The sequence below is a fragment of the Amblyomma americanum genome, chromosome 1 (assembly GCF_052857255.1).
Source record: "Amblyomma americanum isolate KBUSLIRL-KWMA chromosome 1, ASM5285725v1, whole genome shotgun sequence".
In the NCBI taxonomy this organism is placed as follows: Eukaryota; Metazoa; Arthropoda; class Arachnida; order Ixodida; family Ixodidae; genus Amblyomma; species Amblyomma americanum.
This window is the reverse complement of record NC_135497.1, coordinates 107,043,935-107,067,064: the sequence shown is the minus strand read 5'-3', so window position 1 is coordinate 107,067,064 and position 23,130 is coordinate 107,043,935. Positions and strand designations below refer to the sequence as shown.

Sequence of the window (23,130 nt, the reverse complement as noted above, 5' to 3'; positions counted from 1 at the left end):
GGAATGCACCATTGCGGCACATGAAGTGCAGCACATCTGTTTTCTTCCATGATAGTCTGACGCATAACAAAAGTCGCTACGAACGCAGAGAACCTCGAAATGTCGGCTCAAAATGTCGCCGTGGGATATTTGCTTTCAACAGAGGGAACACTACACAGTGACGGCAATCTGACAGCAAGCATGACACTGCTGCCAAGTGAATGAAATGCCATTTTTGCCAAGATAACTGCATGTGTATGCAATTGCCAAACGGAGTTTTTTTTTTTAAGGCTTTTTCCTCGCAGATAAAATAACCAATTGTATGTTAATTTTGCTTGATTTGTGGGGCCTTAGTCGCTGCGAGCGTGCTACGAGAGATGCAGAGTCTCTGGATTATTTTGACCTCCTGGAATATTACTTCACCATGCATCGAAACCATCCAGCACATGTATAGTGAACTAGAATAGTATTCTAGTTCACTGTAAGCACATGGGACGTTTTTTCACTTTGCCTTCCTCAAAACACGCGGCCTTGGCGATCGAATGGTAAAGCCTCTGAGCTACTGCAGTGGGTAATAATAATAGTAATACTAATATAAAATTTCAGAAAAAACACCATGCAGGTTACTCACGACATTGTATTGCATGCTAGTCTTTTGTGCTCCACTTCACTGAAATGTAATGCAAGATCTGTTCGTATACTTGTACTTGGAGAGAAGGACCATCTCTTAAGTGCAAAAATCATGTACTACAATGAGCATAATCGGTGGGGGGAGGTAGCAATGCATTTGAAGTAGTGCAGAAGGCACTCCATGTGCCAAGTCAGTGACAGAGAGATGCACAGCAGACACATCTGCATGCAAAGATTAATATTCCGATAATATGAGACCTGATCAAAATCTTGTGGTCAGCATGTGGTATGCACAAGTCATAGAGAAATAAGACCCAGGTGAAAATTTCTATGCAGCCTCTGTTAGTGGCCAGCGTGAGCCAGTGCAGGTAGCACTGATACACTTGACTTTCTGGACACAAGCAAATACCTTTGCACTGATGCCTTTTTGCTGTCATATTATGAGGCTTGACAACACAATAAAAGAAAACCTGTGTTAGCATTCACTGACCTTTTTTTTGTGATCTTCAGCACACTGTGCGGTACCATAACTCCATATTTATATCTTTGCTACTTTCAAAAATGTGTATTGGATGTTATTGTCCAGAGGAAGCCAGAAGCTACGGCCAAGATGGCATTAAAGTGCACGCATTAATTGGCCACCCTATTTCTAAGAAACCAATGTGAAACCGAGGTACATTCATAACATGGAACCTTGTGCCACCACTGTGCCACCTTTCAGAAACCAGAGCAGAGAACTCTTGCTTAACTTGATGCACAGTCCTTGAGCTGAGACTGCTCTCTAAAAGACACCAGTGAAAATTCTTGGATCAATTGCCTAGTCCCAAAAACTGCACATTCAAATGGACACTCTCTACTAGAGCACTGCACAGGCTGCATTCTGAGGCCCGAGCTCAGGCCTGCGGCTTCTAGCCCGGACTTGGCCTGAGCCCGCTACATTGTCACTCTGCTGAGCCCGAGCACGGCCCGCCAAGCTTGACACGAGGCCTGGCCCGGTCCAGCCCGGGCCCGTTCTCACAGTAGTTCAAGTGGTAAATTGCTCTGCTTAAGCAGTCTCCTGCTACACAAGAAGTGGCCAGCAAAGACACTCATATTGCAATAACATTTAAAAAAATTGGTTTGGTAAACACAAAAGGAAGGCAAGATAAGGCTGATTGTGTGCTTGGCCTTTTGGACAGTGAATTGTCTGTGAATAGCCCCGAAGTTCCGAGAGCCAAATGAAAAGGGTTGCATACATGCACAATAAATGCTGGATTACCTCTGGATTTTTAATGTAATTTTTACACCCCACAATGTCTAAATATAAAAATGCCCTCGAAGCCATAACAATTACATCTATTTTTTAATGAGCACGATTTCGTGAGTTTAATTCATGGCTGCAGTGGCCACACTTCTATGGAATGAAGTGAATAAAGCCTTTATTGCAAGGAAGGGATAGCTCCGAGATGAAAAGCAAATGCGCCTGTTTATTGCGTAGATTGTGTCTGAAGATTCAAAGTGCCCTAAACCAATATGTTCTTCTCCAATGGCATTTCTCGTAGCGTAGAGATGTGCTTTAGGCAGACAATCAAATACTATCTAGGAACATACTGCCACCCATTGAGTAATCGAATGAAGGTCCTTCTCTAGTGGTTCTTATGAGAATTCAAGTGACCAGTCTTGAGCGCTAACATAAAACTGAGCAGATGCGTAGCGCCTTCTGGTATATAAAACAGCGCCTGCTCACTAATAGCTGAAACAGCGCAATCCAGCGGTGCTGTGCATTTTATTAGGTGAGTGCGCTTGTGCAACTGAGCCATGTGCCAGGCAACACTCCACTAAGAACGCAACTGTACTGCAGCCTGCTGCTGGATTTTGCAATGTTTTTTTCTAACTTCTCTTGTATCGTTCAATACGGCTAGGCATGCCAGTCCGAAGTTAACTGGACGTAGCACTCAGTGACGCTGATTAAACTCTGTCTACAAATGAGCAGTCTCTCATTCCGCATCAACAAAAAGTAGTACTAATTGTTTATAATAAACACTAGAAAGATTTCAGTGCTGGGATTCTTTCATTTCCGAGACGTTCCGAGCAACAGTAAAAAAAACAACTACGTATTGCTTTTCATTTTCTCATGTGAAGAAAATGCAATTATAGCAGACACCGAAAATAAGTAAATAAGCATTGAGTGGTTTTTACTCAGCCAGCACCATGGCCTTGCTTCACCTGTATTGCTTTGAGAACGCCACATATGTACTTCACCCGGCAATAATTTATCAAAAGCTGTGTAGGGGCCGGAGCCTGGCCCGGGTTCGTAACTTCAAGCTTGGGCCCGTGCAGTGCTCTACTCTCCACTATCCAATTTTGCTACTGCTTTAATATGAAGAATCATCTTGCACGGTTCTGGGAAAAGTTTTATGCATGTGATTTTCTTAGACCTGTGATCCGTCTTCATGCAAATCATTAAGAACTTCATGTTATGATTAAATGAAGTTCTTCTGCAAAGTTTGCACATCTGGTATATATGTGAGGCTTTATTATGAAGCTGTTGTTTTCAGCATCAGGTGCACAGAATATCTGAAACACCACAGTTCCAACATTCACCATGAGATGGTTAAGAAGCTGGCTTGAGAATGATGCTACAGATATATCTTCCATATTTACATTGTACAATGCCCCACTGAAAATTGAAAGCAGACATTACATAAAGCTAATAAATTTTATTTATGCTTGATTCGTTAGAGTATGCAAGTGACAAACTTTCCTATATCAAAGCTTCTGCACTAATGCAACTGGTGCAGAAATTACACCAGAAAAGAGCCATGAATGAATGAAATAACTGGCCGGTATCTTTGAGGCAGTGTATTTCTTTTGCCAAGCAATCAAAGGAACAAAATCAGCAAGTGACAATTTTCAATGTCAAGCGAGGCTGCCTGCATAGTTCAAAACAATAACACTTCTCCAGCAAAAACTTTTCTGCGACAGTAACTAGCAGCAGTTATAAAAGCACATGTTGACAAAATACCAAACTTTTGCTCAAGAACAAATGTACATTCACTCTTAGGTCCCTTGACACCACTAAACAGTATGCTTGCTTAGCAAGGTTCCATCAGCTGCCATGTCGAACAATACTAGCACGAGAACAAACACTTCAACCTTGTAAATTTTCTTCCAACTGATCAGTTTAACTGGTTAACAATCTTGAGTTAACAATAGTTAAAAAGCAATCTGCCTGAGCACAGAGGAATTGTGACCTCTGCATGTCCCAGAAAAGCTCGTAAAAACTCACAAAAGTAGTAAGATGCAGTGAGGGCTTTACAGCTGCTTCTACAGGCAGCAAAAGACTATACAAATACACTGTACATGCCCTAAATTAACATCAGTTCCCTTCCAGGGGCAAAGACTAATAAAATGATAAAAGAGATGGCACCCTGTTGAATGCACATAACCATAAAAGCAGTTTCGACGATAAACATAAGCAAGAAATAACTGAAGGCCACAGCGAAATAAATTACGTGAAGAACACTCCAGAGGGACATGAGGTGAGCACCTGCAAACTGTCCTGTTTGTGACCATTTCACTCAAGACCATGCACACTGCCACGCCTAAGAGAACAAATTGATGGTGGCATTCCTGATCAATCACATTGGCTACCTACGAACAGAAGGCTTGGATTTTCCAAGTCATACAAAACTAAGCTTCTAAAAGTGCAAAAAAAAAAAAAAGAACAGCACAGACTTTCATCATACTAGTTTTCCTAACTGCCAGACATGGGCATATGTTTACAGTCACACAGAAAACTCTCCACAATGAACCTCTGAAGGATGGATGTGATGGAAAAGACAGCAGTAAGTCAGCGAAAACACGCTATTGCCTATGCCAATGCCCAGTACCCATTTCTTAAGATCTAGTATAATTGCCCAGCTAGAGGCAGTATATCAAATGTACGTGGGCGAGTCTTTCAGTGATTGACTACACGCGCTGCAGGACAATGCCTGGCGATCATTAACAAGTGTGCACAGAGGGCACTGCTTGCCTCCAGAGAGTAGTGGAGTCATCTCGGGGCCCAAGTGCCTGCTCTTGCTGCACATCTCGCACACATCCCGCTCTGGTGCATTAAGGTATGTGCACGCCCCACAGGACCAAATCTGCTTGTCACTTGATGATTCCTCAGCCTCTAAGTAGCGCTGGGATGCCTCTACTACTGCAGCTGCATCAAGGCAGTCCCCAGCACTGTCGGAGTGTGAAGGCAGTGCAGCATTGGCTATGGCCAGGGATGATTCATGAGGCATGCCATTCATTTCCAGCCCACTCAGCTTCGATCCCAGGGAGAGTGATCTCACTTCTTGGGATAGATGGCTAATTGCATCCCTACCACTGCTACAATCTCCAGAGTGGTGTGGCAGGAAACCAGGCATGCTATCAGCAGGCACGGAATAGCATCGGTCACCAGATAGATCACAGCGTAAAAACGACCGATCACTCGCTCTCGATGTAGCCCCTGGCAAATCATAACCACTGGCAGTACAGTAGCCACCCCAAGAGCTGGCAGAAATCCCATAAGCATCTGCGTAAGGGTCACCATCACCTACAGTACGGCCCAAGACATCTGTACTGCCCATTACCAGCTCCTCAGTGTGTCTGGTACCATGCATTGCACTTGAAGCTCTGTAACTTGTTGCTGGGTGTCGTTTAGCTTCAGAGGCATCAACAGACGTTGCCCCAAGCTGCGACTGCCAATGGGGGGATGGCCAAGTACCATTCGTAGCCATTTGGTAATCGCTACCAGGCAAATCTCGCCACGAAAGGTAGGGTTCGTTTGCACTATATGTAGGGGCTGGTTGCTTGGAGCTCTTGTATTTATGCTTCTGCACCAGGGCCCGAACAGCATCCTCAGGGTCACAGCTGAAATCTCGGCGAAACCTGAAGACCTCTTTCCAGCTCAATGACAAGCCGCGATCCTTGATGCCATCCATAATTGCAGCCAGCACCTGTGATCAGACCATAGGTTGAAAATTTTCATGACACATCATGGAGTCTTGAGCCAATACTACACTATCCTGGCAAAGCCAACAATACTATCTATTCTTTTCAAATGACCTGGGCAAACAGCTTTGACAGAAAATCCATTTGGTTCCAGTTTTAAACTAATCAGTCCCTGTCTAATGCCCACTGGGCTGCAGTTATTCCCATTTGTCGGGGAACTGAAAAGCAGCTGATATCAGTTGAGAACACACTGGAAACTAAACCCAATTGTTCTTTAATACTGGGAACAGCATTTCCACCTGAAGACAAACAAGGAGTTAAATGTTCCCACCTGAAACTAACTGAAGCTCACAAAAGCATTTTGCATTTCAAGTGGGTACCACAAGGAGCCTGGTGACACTGCATCATTCAAGGTGGACACCAAATGAGGTCAAGCTGCATTAAGTAGATTCAAAGCTGACAGCAAGGAAAGAGCCTGCCAGTAAAAAATTAATGACTAGAGCTCCCAAGAACACAATTAGAACCAAATGAAGACCAGTTGGAGCCAGTTAAGATTCAAATTGATTCCAATTATGCTTTTGGAAGTTTCAATTGGCCGCTTTTGACTGGGCTATGCAGCTCTAGATGGAACAAATTAGTGCTGGATGCACAACTTTCAGCTGACATTTATTCTACTTCAATTGTTTCAGTCCTGCTAGGACTGATTCAGACTTAAACCAGTTTGGCTGACACCATTCCACCTGGAATCCTTCTGACCAGTACCAGCTAAAGCAGAAACATTCTAATTGGGAACAGTGAAACAAAATGCTTCACCTGGAACCATCTGATCTCTAATTTAATATTTTCAGCCGTCCATAAAGAGAACATAAAGAAACACATACTCCTCAATACGAGATCTCAGCAGCCTGACGTCCTGGATAACATTTAACATTAACTTTCTGAAAGTTACAGTTACCAAAACAACACTTATTTCATATTAAGCAATGCCACCAAATAGCAGTCCCATTTCCCGATTAACAAGTGGTGAGTAAAGTACACGATAAGTACACTTGTCAAGGTGAGTGTAAAGCGTGAAGTTTTTGTGCTCAATTGAGTAAGTGAAAGATGCGTTGCATAAAAGATTATATGAACCAGAAAAAAATTTTTTTGCAAGTGGTACACATGCAGATTAAAACCAGCTCAAACCAGAAGTTCAGAACTGTACAGTTATCATTCTAAAGTTAGAATTATTGAATGACTATGAAGTCATTCCAATTTTCTGAGAGCCTGGAATAGTTATGCAGACTTGGGTGTATTTTGCCCAAAATGAAACTGGTGGAAGAGGAATAAAATAGCTTCACCTCTCAACGTGCAGCCGCTAACATTTCAATACATAGCTCATGTTAAGGCAGCTTGAATCCTAAATCATGTGGTGTCACGTGAAAATGCAGAATCGAAACAAAAAAGATTCAACTCATTGTAGGCCCCACTTCCTTTTTCTGGGCAATCCAACATAAGTTCACAGGCAGTCACATGAGTTTTCTGCGTAACAACTACTGATCAGTCTAATGCATTTTCTTTCTTCTTGACACTAATTCTGCATTCCGCCTGAATCCTGCTGCTCCAGAAAATATTGTGCTTGTTTTCAGCATTTATCCATACAATAGTTGGCACGGTGTCAGTTGACAGTAGGGGTCCATATTACAAGTTTCACAGCGAAGGAACTAAAAATGCCAACAAAGGAAACGTGAACTGCCCTCCTGAGCTGACTGTATGCATCACCATAGCATAAATTTTGAACAGATGCAACTTGCAACACTGCACAGGACTGTGCACATACAAGATAACTTGTTTTGACAAAAAGGTTAGGTAAAAGTGGTCAAACCTTCCTAGTCATTTTTGCTAGTGATGCTCGACGATAAACAAACCTCTGCACTCATAATATAAAAGATAATTATTCTCTTTAATTCACAGACTCATTCAAGCCACTTTGCTGCACTGGCTGCAGCACAGCAAAAACAAGCAGCACAGATTTAAACTCAAAGGAAGGTAATTTTTAGCAATATGAACATCAGCTTTTAAAGGGATGCTGAACTATTACTAAAGTACACATATGCTACATTTGCTGAAAGTATAAAGACACAATAAACTTAATAAATAATAAGGCTGATATTTTACACAGATACAAAACATGAAACAACTCTATTATTCTTGCCGGGATGGTTAGCAGAACACAGAGGCTTCTTGCCTGTAGAGCCCAAATCCTCTCTCAAATCATAAGCAATCACTATGTTCTATCTTGTAAGTACAGTGCCATTCAAAACCAATGAATCTGATTGTGCATGACGTTTGCTTTCACTGCCTATTGTACAGTAGCCACGTCCTCTATGTTTTGCTTTAACAAGTGCCAATCAACATTTCTTTCGAATTTCCAGCATTGTGGTCCAAGAAGATTTAACAATGTTACAAACTATGGAGGCAGTGTAGGGCACACTGCCATGTGAACTGCTGAACATCATGAACAAGACATCATTAAAAGAATTGCCATAAACACAAAAAAGCACTTAGGCCTGATTGATAAAAGATGAACCATCAGGAGATGCTCAACTTGCACTTATGTTTTTATGCAGTTTACAAGCAAACCCCCCTACTGGCAAGCAACAACCCCTTGCCGCCTCTTGCATGTGCCGACATCCATTTGTACACAGCACGCTCATTGAAACTTCTAAGCGCAGCAGCTCTCTGAACTAAAGAGTTCAAGCTGGCAATCTTGCTGGACTCTTTTTACAGCACTGCTCCAAGCACACTCAATGTTGCAACAGTGCTGTGGATTCATTGGCTAAATAATTATCACTCTGGCCAGAGCCAAAACAACGCTTCGTCTGTCGTCCTTACAGTGTGTCTTGTTCGTTCAAGTCCAGCGCGGTTCCCACACGCTGAACTGATTGCACGTTTATATCCATGCACTAATGGATATTAGTGAATGCTGTGCTTATTTTGCTCACTCTCAAATGATTTTTATGAACATAACAGGAGAACTGCGTTGTCTGTATCCCAGTGCTGCAACAAAAATTATACAGAAAAAAAAAAGAAAATTCACACACTGCTCTGCTTATAACTTTTAAACGAGTTTTCCACGTAAACATGCACAAGCTAGTTGGCTAGTCATGGCAATTTATTCATTCCATTGGCACTCAACACTGGCACTATACACTGCTGTGCAAAAGTCGTGTGTGCACAGGCCTCGTGGCTTTGGCTCTCCTCTGAGCAAGTGCTGAGAATATCGAAATAAGAACTGGCTCACACTTGCTTGTCCAAGGAATTGAGGAGTGGAAAGGATTAGAATTATTATGCAGCCCCATTCCATATTATGTAATTGCAACAGAACTGAGGAGCTGCATTCTGTAACTCTAATTCAAACCATTCTACAGGAATTCATTTTGACTGGGGCGAACTTAACTGAAGCCATTGTGATTGAAAATTGAATAAAACCACTTAAACTGGTCTGCTTGACCTCCAATTAGATATTTTAATCCGGACTATAGAGATTGACAAGCATCAGTGTGCAGTGTAAGTTGTAAAGCTGACAGAAGATTATATGATACTGGGGTCACAAAATAAGCATTTAATCTCAAAGTGATGGAATACTAATATGGCCCTTGAGGGATGAGTGACATGACTCACCACTGCTAAGACGTCCTACAATAGCCCACCATCAGTGGTGTAGCACATTAATAAGGTAATGTTAGTGGATCAGCGCACCACAAAACAAAACTCCCAGCAATTAGTACAAGTGCAATTAGTACAAGTTACCAAAAGTTACCTGAATGTTACGTGAAACATAGATTTACCTATGAATAACAAGCCATGAGTATTTTGAAGCTACAGTATTGTTTTGCCCCTGACAAAGACAGTTGATCAAACACAGCCTCATCATTCTGAGTTGAAAACCAAAAAGCAACCAGTGAAGAGTTGTCATTCATAATCAACAAAAAAAGATATTTGTAGGCAACTTTTTTCGCTTGGAGGCTACGATTAGCATCTTCCGGAACATGTAAGAATAACAGACCTTTCCAAATAACGTCGTCAGTGCACGTGAACTGAAATGTTAGCCAAAACATCTGGCTGCTCAAGGTGTGGCATAGCAGTACTCTAATCATATTGAGGAGAGGCAGCAGCATTAGCTTAAAGGCATCAGTTTACCTATCAATAAATATGGGAGGTGCTGAAAAACATGTGGAGATGTCTAATTGGGTATTTTTGCCTACCAGGCCATGCGCTTGACATCACACTGTTTAAAAACACGGAGAGCTCTGTTCTTCGAAACATTGCCCCCAACCTGTTCACAAGAGAAAGTAGCACGGCACTAGGCAAGGACATAAAGAAAAGAGATGAATAAGTCAGGCATTCAGAACTGAATTGTGAGCACATGTCCTGTTGTCTCTGTTCTTTCTTTTTGCGTGTCCTCGTTTAGTGTCGTTGTCTTCTCTTCTATGAACAGTAAGGGACCAACTAGCCCGACAGTATGCTTTGCTGAATTTGTGCCCAGAACTGGGACTATAACGATGAGTATATTAAAATATTATAGAACGGTACAAGTGCAGCAGTCACTGAATACGTTTGAATACAAATGTGCTTACTTACTAGGCATTCTGATCCTGCTAAACAATGCTCAAAAAACAAACAGGGAAACCCAGCCTACCTGTCAAATTGGGCTTGTACCATTGACATCAAATAAAACATGAACAAAACAACAGAACTGAGCACGAATGATAAAAATATTAGCTACTGGAGAGCGAATACAGGGGCAGCCTATTAACACTTCCAAAGAGCACTCTTAATGCCTTCAACCACTCCAGTATTCTGCCTCCCTAGTGCAATATCTTCCAGTTTTGTAGTCTGCATTTCATTTCCTTTTTTCGCGTTTCATTTGATGCTGATAGTACATGGACAACCACTCTCCCTCTATATTTTTCATCTGATGCTCAAAGATTTCATCTTATTGATACCTTAAGTGTAAGATGTGACAGAAAGTTTGAGAATGATAACAGTGAGCACAGAGACCATATGAAAACATTGAAGAGCAGATGAGAAGTGGCGCTACAGGAAAGACGTGCATGCCATCTTGGCATAAGGCTGGATGAGAAAAAGGAGACAATGTGAAAGAAGACGAAAGAAATGAGTAGAAAACATCTAGTGATGCTTTGCATGAGTTTCATACACTGTAAATGGTTTTAGAGGTACTGCCGCGTGCAAACTTAAACTCATTTGCATTGCATCGTCATGCCACAGCCATGCCTAGCGTCGAGAAAGCTGAAGGGGTGAACCGTTTCTATCTGCAGGCATGTCAGTTTCCTTGTTTCAATTAGCTGAGCTCAAGCTTTTTGAAAATGTAGAAAATCTAGTGTTGCAATGCAGTTTAGTCACAACTTGCATAATATAGACCATTTTTGCTTCCAACAGTACATAAATATGAAAATATGAAGAATTACAACCTGAACAGCACCCGTATTTGAGGTCTGACATGATGCTGTTTGATACACTAACAAAAAATCAAATTGCCAGAACATGGGAGAGGGGAAGTACACAATGGACTTTCTCTATATTTTAGAGAAGTTCATTTGAAATATAGTTGAAATGAACCAACTCATTTAGAATCATGGAATTCTTGAAACAATAGTTCTTTACTATCAACAAAATAAAAAAGCTGCAAAAAAAGGCAGAAATGACAATGGACAAAACCTGTACTAGGTGTAACATTACGGTGCCATCTTTATGACAGAACATAAGACAAATGAGCTGCTATATATCTCATGCCCTAAATATTGCAATACAGCTTACTGAAAGGACATTTCATGTATACGTTCCTGAGGATTAAAAAAGTAGGATAAGATGACCTGCTCACCCTACATTCAGCTGCTGCAATAAGGCAATCCAATGCCACATCACCCAATGTGGCAGTGTCCACGGCATGACCCAGATGCATTACACTGTTTTCTCTTTTCTCGTAGCCCATCAGCTGAAGCACTGTTTCTGCATTTTTGAGGTGTCGTTCCACTGTGTGCTTGTAGTAGCCACTATAAAGCTGCAAAATAAAGGCGTTTATTGAGCCCAGTACCAATGAAGGCACCAAGGCACTTCTGTTGAGTGGTTAAATCCATCTACCTTGATTTCGAACAGCTCGGTTCGCCATGGCTGGAGCAGCAGGTTGGTGGCATACTCTTCAAGGGCAGCAAATGCTGTTGCAGCTTGAAGGGGTTCAAAAGATGCCCCATCCTCCAATGCACGACGCAGAACAGCTTCAACTGGTTTGCAGACAAACTTGTTTGCATGCGGAAGCTTACAGACCAGCCGCCAGGCTGCCTCTTCTAGGCTTTGGCGCTTTTCTGCCTGGCGGGAACCCTCCTCTTGAAGCAAGCATTCCCGCTGGTACTTGGACAATACACTGCGCACCATATCTGGAGCTGAGCGCCACATCTTCAACTTTTCCAAGGGCCTAAGGAAGAAGGAATATGCCGCAATCTGTAAGTAAAATTAGAAAACAAGCACACGTTCCCTTACCAGCACTGTTCATGTTTGTTTTGTTGAGACGTTTATCTTCTTTAGTACAATATTACTTTTCTTTAAGCAGCCCTGCACTATAAAATGAGCCATTGTGCTTTGTTTGTTGGTAGTGTATTCTCACATATAATAGGGAGTCTAAAATAAAATTATGAAGGAAAGAGGTGTGAAGAAGACGAAGAGGTTGGCGGTAAGGATGACATGGATTAACCGAAGACTAAAGAGGATGAAGAAGAGGGATTCGGTGAGGTGGAGAGAGATGACTGGTGGAGAAGAGAAGAAGGAGAAGAGGATGACAAGGATTATGTAGACTTACGCCAAGGCTATAAAAGCGCGAGGGAGAGTGAGGCACGGGGGGGGGGAAGAACAGAGAAGCAGAGGCTCCGGCGGGTCAGGGACGCTTCGGCTGGAAGAGAGCGACGCCGGCTACTGCTCCGGTGAGCTCGAGTTCTACAGCTTCGCATCGTGGACTTCCTGCCATTCCTGAGCCCGTTCTGGGGAGTTAACCGAGGATGTTACCACCTGCTGCGGCCAGGGGTGTCTCCAGTGCTGTTGCCACCCATCCGGGTGGTGCTCCCAACGCCAACAACGGCATCACCTCCACGGGTGCTTGGACCGGGAGCTTGTGCGACGCAGCCAGCAACGCAGCCAGCGACGCCGCCAGCGACGCCAGCCGCAACACGTCGAGCGCCATCTTGACGTTGGCTACTGGACCCATACAACACCGCAGCCGCACCGAACGCTAACAGTAGAACGCTAGTAGTAGACGCTGGTAGCAGTGTTCCTGGGTCGTGTGTGTTTATAGTGTTTGTGTTAGTTTGTTAGTCGGTTTTGTGTGCTAGTGTGTGTGTGTCACGTAGGGTGTATTAAATGTGCATCTGTGTGGGTACACCTGTCGCCTAGTCCATTCTTTCGGTCTGAGTGTTCTCTGGGGAGATCCGTGACAAAGTTAAGTGGTGAGCCTGCCAGGATCCATTTCCCTTTGTCTTTTTGCTTTGTCTCAGATCTTTCTGATCTCTCGACGGCAGAAAGTATGGATTTGGCAAAAACGTTAGAACTGGTGCTCAAGCTAGGGTTAAGCAAGGTAGAGGCGATGCGTCTCTATGACGAGGAGGCAGACAGGCAGAGAGAGGAAAGGGCGCAAGCACGTATAGACACTCGCGAAGCAGAAGAGCGCAAAGCGAAAAGAGCTCGCGAGGCACAAGAGCGAGAAAAGAAAAGAGCTCACGAAGCAGGAGAGCGAGAAGAGAAAAGAGCTTGCGAGGCAGAGAGAAGAGCTCACGAGGCAGACGAACAGAAAAAAAGAAGGATAGAATGGGAAAAGGAGTTTATTTTGTGGAAATAGGCACATGTCGCGGGAGGATATTAGGAGATCACGAACAATGATCAGCGTTCCTTAGCAGGTACAGAATCTCCTAGACTGGCTAGAGTTTGCCCAAGAAAGCTGATGGCTCCTTTCAATGACAAAAGATATGATCTGGACGCATATCTGCAACAATTCGAGCGGATAGCTTTGAGGCAAGGCTGGGAGCGCACTCAATGGGCCACGGCATTGAGCATGTGTTTAGTCGGAGAGGCGCTGAATGTGTTTGGAAGGATGCCTGCTGCCGATTCCATGGACTACGAGAAAGTCAAAAAGGCACTCCTCCAAAGATTTAGGCTTACGGCAGAGGGTTTTCGTGAGAGATTTCACACCTTGAAACCTGAGGATTCTGAAACCGCTAAGCAGTTTTCCTGGAGGCTGACCAACTATTTTGATAGGTGGCTTGATATGTCAAACACAGAAAAGAGTTTTGAAGGGGTGCGTGACAAGCTGGTCACAGAGCAATTTTTAGCGTGTTGCAGCTCAAAGCTAGCGCTATTCGTAAAAGAAAGAAAGTTGTGTTCACTACAAGAGTTTGCCGACACTGCAGACCAATTTCTCGAGGCTCAAGGGCTGAGAAATATGAGTAAGGCAAGGGAGGAAACGCAAAAGGTCCCAGAGACAGATGTGACAAAACCAAGAGCATATGGTGGTGCATCTAAGGCGCCACTAAGGTGTTTTCTCTGCGGCAAGGTGGGACATCGTGCAGTTGACTGTTGGACTAGTAGCATTGCCCAAAAGACACAGGTTGTGTGTCAAGGTTGTAAGAGGGGGGGTCATACTCTGGATGAGTGCCGATACAGAATGCAAGACCGAGCTGCATGCGTTGTCGACTCTCGGGAAGAACTTGTCACACCTCCTGAAGTTCCACAGCTAAAAGGAGAGCAAACGCCGCTGGGAAATGAGGCGGTGAGTGGAACACCCAAGTCGAAAGCAGCAATGCCGGTGGTGGTTGGGCAAATAGAGGACTGTCCTATATTGGTTCTCAGAGACAGCGGAGCCAACTCAGTTTTGGTTCAGAGAAGCCTGGTGAAGAACGAGGATCTTACAGGGGAAGCGTCGGACGTCACTCTTGTAGATAGCACAGTAAGGTACCTTCCCGAAGCCAGGACTCTAGTGTCCACGCCATAGTATACTGGGCAGGCAGTGGCAAAATGCGTAGAGCAATCCATTTACGATCTCATCTTGGGAAACATTACGGGTGCAAGAAGTGTCGAGGACCCTGATCCCGAGTGGAGGATGATCGACGTTGAAGAACACCCAAAAGAGGAAAGGCCCTCGACAGCTCAGACGGGTGATGGGGCAGTCAGTTTCTCGTCGGCCGTGGAGACAAGGGCTCAAGCGACAGCCCGAGCAGTGCAGCGTCCGCTCTCTACTCCCGTTACGATGTGCCTGAGCGTAACACTGGGCAAAATTGCAATTAGGCAAAGAGAAGACCCGAGCTTGAAGGCGTGCTTCGAAAGAGTCGGGGAAAATGTGAAGAGAAAGAGGAGTCGTACGTCATTCGAATATCAATTGGTAAACGGTCTTCTGTACAGGGAATGCATATTTAGCTCGGGAAGACGGGCCCCAACAGCTGGTGTTACCAAAAGTTTTGAGAAAGACCGTGTTACACTTAGGACATGACGCCATTATGGCCGGACACCAGGGTGTTCAAAAAACGGTGTCCAGGATCACAGAGTTCTTCTGGCCAGGTCTCCAGAGTGACGTTAAACGCTTTGTTCACTCATGTGATGTGTGCTAGTGCACAGTTCTGAAGGGAAGAGTTGGTCCCGTACTTTTGGGCAAGATGCCGGCCATCGACCTACTGTTTCAAAGAGTGGCTATTGACATTGTGGGGCCTATCTCTCCAGTTTCCGCCAGAGGCAATAGATATGTGCTTACCCTGGTTGACGTGGCCACTCGTCATCCTGACACTATTCTATTGAAGGCTATTGACAGTATCCAAGTGGCGGAGGGTCTTGTGGAGATGTTCTCGTGTTATGGGTTCCCGAGGGAAGTTTTGAGTGACCGGGGCTCGAACTTCACATCAGAACTAATGAAGGAGGTTAACCACCTTTTGTCAGTAAGGCAGTTACTGACAAAGCCTCATCATCCCATGTGTAATGGGCTTGTAGAGCGGTTTAACGGCACCCTCAACAATATGATCAAGAAAATGTGCCAGGAGAGGCCTACTGATTGGGATAGATATCTCCCAGCTCTTTTGTTTGCTTACCGTGAAGTACCGCAAACGAGTCTTGGTTTCTCGCCCTTCGAGATGTTGTATAGAGGAACCGTTAGAGGTCCACCTACAATGCTCAAGGAGCTGTGGGCTAATAAGGAGATTGCATCAGATCTCAAGACAACATACACATACGTTCTTGAGTTGCGGGACAAGTTGTAGGAAACATGCAGGCTGGCACATCAAGGCCTGGAAAGGGCGCGTGAACGCTATAAGAGATACTATGACAAGAAAGCCTCCCACAGAAATCTGAATCCGGGCGACAGGGTTCTCATCCTGCTACCCATGGATCATAATAAGTTACTGATGCAGTGGAAGGGCCCGTACCTTGTGACGTGGAAGAAAAATGACGTGGATTATGAATTATTGATTAACAACACTAAGAAGGTTTTCCACGTAAATATGTTGAAAAAATACGAAGGAAGAGGTCTCGTACGGTATGGCCCCAAGGTAGCATGTTCGGTAATGGCCGAGGAGACAAGTGATGTTGCCGAGGTGCCCACGTGCAGTCGGAAGGAAAATGCAGGAGGGGATGAGGTACTAGTGAAGCCCAATGTAAATAAAGACAGATGATCACAGCTCTACTCCAAATCAAGGGGGAGATGTTTTCGGATAGGCCAGGCAAAACGGCGGTCATATGTTACAAATTAGACCTGTATACTGATAGAGCAAGCTAAACAGTTCTAGGTATTTCTGGGATGCATCTTGTTGTTGTTGCTGTTGTTATGTGATTATACAAGGGAGTGTGTTGTGGACATTAACATGTGCATTAAGGACACCGTACGGACAACGGCAGTGGTGTGTTAATGTTCCAAAAATGCAGTTTGGTGTGCTGTGTTAGTTGTGTGCTTTTGGTGTGTGCTGGACATCTGCGGAGTGTTGTGTGCTGGGTCCAGAATCACCACAGAAGATAGTCGGTTGGCTGGATGGCTTGAAGATGAGGATGACGTGAGCAGTTTTTCATAGAAAAACTCTTGAGAGAGGGGGCCCTTGTCACATATAATAGGGAGTCTAAAATAAAATTATGAAGGAAAGAGGGGTGAAGAAGACGAAGAGGTTGGCGGTAAGGATGACGTAGATTAACCGAAGACTAAAGAGGATGAAGAAAAAGCCTTCGGTGAGGTGGAGAGAGATGATTGGTGGAGAAGAGAAGAAGGAGAAGACGACGACAAGGATTACGTGGACTTACGCCATGGCTATAAAAGCGCGAGCGAGAGCGAGGCACGGGTGGGGGGAGAACAGAGAAGCGGAGGCTCCGGCGGGTCAGGGATGCTTCCGCTGGAAGAGAGCGATGCCGGCTACTGCTCCGGTGAGCTTGAGTTCTACGGCTTCGCATTGTGGACTTCCTGCCGTCTCTGAGCCCGCTACGGGAAGTTAACTGAGGACGCTACCACCTGCTACGGCCAGGGGTGTCTCCAGCGCTGTTTCCACCCACCCGGGTGGTGCCCCCAACGCCAACAACAATGGCATCACCTCCACGGGTGCTTGGACCGGGAGCTTGTACGACGCAGCCAGCGACGCCGCCAGCGACGCCAGCCGTAACACGTCGAACGCCATCTCGATGCCAGCTACTGGACCCATACAACGCCGCAGCCGCACCGAACCAACCGTGAGCACGAACGCCGACCGCTAACAGTAGAACGCTAGTAGTAGACGCTGGTAGCAGTGTTCCTATAGTCTTTGTGTTTTGTGCTAGTTTGTTAGTCGTTTTTTTGTGCTAGTGTGTGTCACGTAGGATGTATTAAATGTGCGTCTGTGTGGGTACACCTGTCGCCTAGTCCATTCTTTCGGTCCGAGTGTTCTCCGGGGAGATCAGAGACATGTACAGAAAGATATGGTAATGCTATTAGCATAGCTCCTAATACATACTGAGTATTTAAATGAGTAGGGATGTGAAATTTTTAGGTTCTGTTTCTTTTTTTTCCTGATAATGATGCACATGACCTTAGGAACGACAAAATAGGGGAAGATATACCCCAGTGTACATTAAATAATTTATTACAGCACAATTTTTTGCCTACAGCTTCAGTTTAATTTTCCACAGGCTGTGAGAGGAAGACAGCAGACAGCTCCACCACAAGTCATATGTGCTCACAGAACACTGAAGCATTCCACGCTATACCATCTGCTGCGAATCACAGATTTGCTACAGGTCGCATATGTCCACAGTAGCTGATGGAGCAGCGAATGCGTCGCTTTTCTGTGGGAACACACGACTTGTGGCAGAGCTGTCTGTCATCTTAATGTGTTGCAGACTGCGTAAAATAAAACTGAAACTGTACACACACAAAGAATAAACGTAGTAATGAACTGTTTAAAGCACACCAGGGCACTTCTTAAGTTCTGTCTGTCATTCCTAAGGTCCTGCACGCTGTTATCATCAAAAGTAGGCCATGAAAACTTGTTGTTCCCAGTCCTCAAATATTTTAATTAGCAAGAAAACCATGGCCCTAGTGCTGACAAACTGTCAATGCCACCACAAAACATAAGTTTTCAGCACTGAATATGACACACCTTATGCCAGTGTGTGGCCGCCTCGTGATTAGGTAAACGCTGAGTGTATCATCAGTTCAGTTTTCTCAGCTATTGTGGAAATGTAAAATTATGTCATGCTTTAGACTGGGTCAATACAGTGAGCATACGTGCCATAAGAAAAAAGGGTATTCTAAAGCATGGTAGGCGAAAGACACCAACAGAGATGCTGTCTACCCCTCTAGTCCACAGGTTTGCCATTCTTATTCTCATATATTCTAAGACCTCGCAGGGTGGCACCTGTGTCTGTGTCTGCACATTCTGTTCTGACACGTGGTCTTCAGAAGCAACACCTTCCATGTATTGCAGTGCCAAAGCGCTGCCTGCCAATGCAACCCACAGCGGCTAGTGGAGGTGGTTCGACATGGAAGATTACACAACGGCCAAGTGCAGCCTTGATAATAGAGGCTTTCAGCATAGTGATGATGCACTAGCATAGACGTATACCGGTAAACTGGTCGTCAGCTGCGCCTGCGCAGTAGCCCCATCTGGCTGCGTCCCTTCCACAGTGCATGTGCGGGAGGTGTCCAGCAAACCGGTTTAAGTTAACACTAGTATGTCTCCACTATCCTAAAAGCATCTATTTTCAGCCATATTCCCCCTCCCTGAGAGAAATCATTTGGAGGGCATTGCTCCTTTGTAAAATCTCATGCTCCAAACTCTAATGTCAGGCCCCAAATCATTACAAAAAAAATTACCAGGAGACAAACACTTTGGAACTATCTATGCCTGCCAGATACAAACTTCAACAGCAGAAAATGGTACAGCACATCAGATTAAAACTCTGAACGAAACTCCCTTTTTAAGCCACTGACAGATATTAATTATGAGCATTTAAATGCAAAGCTCTTGCCAGAATGCACAACAAATTTGCCTTCATAATATCACCTCAACATAGGCACAACACGGGGTAAAAATATAGAGACTTTCTTCAAATTCAAAAAGAGATGACTTCTTTGATAAGGGAAATAGCTCGAGGAGTGCTATTTACTTATCCATCAACGCAATGCAAAAAGTTATGGTTGACGCAAACCATGCTGCTTTCGCCTGTTTCAAGACAGCTGAAAATTTATAGTTCCTTTCTGATGAGGCAACCAATGCCACAAAAAAACTTAACGATACTAACAAAATGTGATATCCTAAGCAAACAATTTGATGCAAAACATGGCATCAGAATAGTGTTATTTGTAATAGTCACTCTTAATGAATGTCAAGTACAAAATAACGGTAAATCACGGAAGCTGATGTGTAGTAGGAACACAGTGGTCCAGTCAGTAAGAGCCAATTTCGTGGTACATTTTACACCAGGCTTGAAAGGACTAAAAAGAAACAGGGCACTATACTATTTACCTAAACCGTTTTCCCAGCAAACAAATATTAAGTGGCAAAATTGCAAACACTATAAAAATAAAAGATGTTACCTTACCAGCTGTTATGTGTGTTCATGCTTCAATGCTTCAAATATCTGGTCCTGTTTCATTAGTTGCTGTTAGTACTTTACCACACTATACCTTCTGTAACAACCCAGCCCTGACAAAAATTATTTGAGGTATGAACAAAGCACATCTTAAACGTACACACAAAGGAATTGGAAAATGGTCAAACTTGAGCTGAATCTGGAAATGACTAAATTAAAACAGTAGTCATAAAAATTTACACAATGTTTGTTTTAGTTCATGAAGAGCAAATAGATTGACTTGCTTTTTGAAACATGAATGCTAGAGTATTGTGCTGTGTGCCGCATGTTGCAGTTTTACATAAACACCGAAACTTCACCAGCAAACAGGCTCAAGTTTATCTGCCCGTTCAGCACAGGATACCGCTTATCAGAGACAGCACACAAGACTTTCGTGGGATAAGGTATGGATGATAACATAACAGCAGTGACCACACAAAATTTGAATTCTTTCTCTGGAAATTTTATGCGGTCAGCGCTGAGACATTCGTCAGCATTACAAATTACATTTTAGAAAAAGCCATGGAGGGAAACTACAGAAGTTGTGCAGGTACACTTAACACTTTTCATGCTGATAATTTAACGAAATTAGCTTGACAAAAATAATGGATAGAATGTGGGTCAGGAAACAATTTTTCAACACAGAAAAACAGCTGGAAGCTAAGCCATCAAACTGGTTGTCTAAAGCTGAACAATATCGTCCCATGTAATGAGCATGCAGTTGAAAGATGACAGCTGTAGGCTAGAGACACCTTTTACCCTTATAAGTGCATGGAAAACAAAGTTGAATGGTGCAAAGAAACAAACAAAGGAAGACACAGAGACAGAAAGAGTGCCTGTGTCTTCCTGTGTTTGTTCCTTTGTGCCACTCAACATTATGATGAACCAACTAGCCCAACAGCAAGTACTTCTGCAAGTGCATGAAATGGTTGCAGGCAGTCTCTTTGGTGGGTCTTACAAGGAACGCTTTCGAAGAATGGCAAATACACAAGTAGAAATTTTTGCTAGACAAACAAAATGCATGCATATGTATCACAAAATGCAATCTGTAAAGTTACATGCTGGAGTCTATGTATGGCCACAACACTCTGGTCGGATAAGCTATGGATGGTAACATAACAGCAGTGACCACACAAAATTTATTTCAAATCTTTCTCTGGAAATTTTATGTGGTCTGCACTGAGACATTCGTCAACATTACAAGTTACATTCTAGAAAAAACCATGGAGGGAAACTACAGAAGTTGTGCAGGTACAACTGTGGGTACCCTGAAGAAGCAGTGTAAAGATTAGTAAATATTCCTTCACTCAGGACTACGCTCCATCATAGCCTGAAAATCAGTTATCTGAATATACTGCAAGCAAATGTACATACTATCAGCAACAACTGAAACACAAACAAGACAACTGAAACCGGAACAGCAAAACAAGACTATAGTCCAAGGAAACTGAATTATATCAGCACTTGATTATCACTTTGACGGTGCAAAGACCGCTGCAAGACTGCTGCGTGGAAATGTTAATACAGCCCTCCTGTTTTTCCTCTCTGCCAGCTGTTATCTTTGTGCTATGTGTGATCATGCTTCAGATATCTGGTCCTGTTTCATTAGCTGCTACACTACAGCTGTAACAACCCAACCTTGACAAAAAATTATTTGAGATATGAAAAAAGCACATCTTAGAAGTACAGAGTCGATCACACTCGTCTACAGAGCTCGAGAGGTGCCGTCTGGGGGAAGTAAGGCGACATTCTAAACCAGGTTTTGAATTTCTCTGATAACGCTTGCGCTGGAGAGCAGTCGAATAGACACATGAACTGCACAGGCATCAGTGCCTTAACACTAGCAAAGCAGTTGCGAAAAGATATCCCTTCATTTGCTCCGCAGCACACCGCCCGAGCGCTCTATAGACAAGTGTGACAGACTCTGTACACACAAAGGAACTGGAAAATGGTCAAACTTGAGATGAATTTGGAAATGGCTAAATTCAAACAGCAGTCATAAAAATTTACACAATGTCTTAGTTCATGAACCGATTTTCGTGCAGGGTGAAATGTGTTGCAAGTGCAATGAGTAGCAGAAGTACAAGTTAAACTGCAGTTGCTTTATAATTTGACATAGGAGCCCTGCTTTCTTTAGATAGGGACTAGCTCTTAGGATACATTATGAATTTCTTGATGAATGTATGTCAATTTAGTTATGTTTCAATAGCCTTTCTGAAGACTGTAGTAGCATTATGTGCCTTTCAAGGTGGCAGTCGATATGCAGCAGCAGAGATTTAAACGGCACTGGTAGATTCGTAATTCCTTCCCATAAATATTCTGGAGAATAGCAGGCGCAGTTTGTGAATGAAAGGGTAGAAGAGGACGTTATGAGAAAGGAAAGGCGCTGTAACCACTGTAACTGTTTGCTGATAAACTGCACAGCGACAGCGCTAACTGTCGTATCTACACAGCTGAGCCAACACACGAGCGGATGCTGTGTTCCTGCAGTTGCCCAACACACTAGAGATAAGGCTCGTTCGTCGAATGACGGCTGGGCTTTCATCCGGTCGGCCTGCTGTCTCTGAGAAGCGGTATCCCGTGTTGAACGGGTAGATAAACTTGAGCGTGTTTGCTGGTGACTGCAGGCGGCACGCGAGTTGTCCGCAAGTTTCGGTGTTTATGAAAGACAGCGACATGCAGCGCACAGCACAATACTCTAGCATTCATGCTTCAATAGCGCAGTCAGTCTATTTGTTTCACTGCAGTCAGAGAGGATAAAATCGAAACAAAAGTGTAGAGTCTATATTTAACCCCAAAAGCCATGGAAACGTGCGGGAATGAATAACGCATCGCATAGTAACGCAAAACGCAGTTAGGCCCCACAAAAAAAAAAAAAAAGTCGCAGGGAAATGTCATTGTATAAAGTGTAGAGAAGGCGTCTTGCAAGTCGTACTTACTAGGTTAAAACAAAATGGTTTCACAGAGCCCCATCTGTCGCAATCACTGCGAAGGACACGCACGTTTGGGCAGTCGCCTCTTTTGTCGATCGTGCAACTCCGGATCACAAGAGGCACCCTATTCACGAAAAGCTGTAGGAAGAGCCCAGCTTGTTTCCTGCTGCAACATAATTAGCATAGAACTACCACGATGCTGTTCCATTACGTTTGCTAAAGCTGAAATTGCGCTAAATTCCTCAAACAGGACAGCCCGGAACAGCAGGCCCATCCAGTTGGATCACAACCGCAGCGCCGTAGGCAGCGCGGCGGACCGGGCGGACCTCGCTCGCGCTGCTGCGGCTGCGCAGGATGACCGGGTGGTGAACTGCTGTCGGCGGTGCTGCTGTGGAGAGAAACTGTAGTAAACAAAAACAACATAAGAGCGCAGGGAACAGAGAGCAGCCGCGAGCGCAGTTTCGCATTAGGTGAGTCGTCCAAGTGTCCAAGACTTTCATCACTTGCAGTC

The 23,130-nt window shown here is 44.0% G+C and overlaps 1 protein-coding gene across 2 annotated transcripts; it reads right to left on the bottom strand.

Moving 5' to 3' along the window:
• Nucleotides 1–274: 274 nt before the first annotated feature.
• On the bottom strand, nt 275–22,945 carry tamo (PUB and ZnF_RBZ domain-containing protein tamozhennic). Of its 2 annotated transcripts, none has more exons than XM_077646471.1 (4): nt 22,626–22,945; nt 11,719–12,049; nt 11,459–11,638; nt 275–5,579 (listed from the first exon to the last, which is right to left on the bottom strand). In XM_077646471.1, exons 2-4 carry the CDS (start codon nt 12,028–12,030, stop codon nt 4,527–4,529), a joined length of 1,545 nt encoding a protein of 514 aa, XP_077502597.1. In that variant the 5' UTR covers nt 12,031–12,049; nt 22,626–22,945; the 3' UTR covers nt 275–4,526. The 2 variants fall into 2 exon arrangements, with proteins under 2 accessions (XP_077502597.1, XP_077502596.1); XM_077646470.1 differs by having other exon boundaries at nt 11,719–12,075; nt 22,626–22,941.
• Nucleotides 22,946–23,130: the final 185 nt, after the last annotated feature.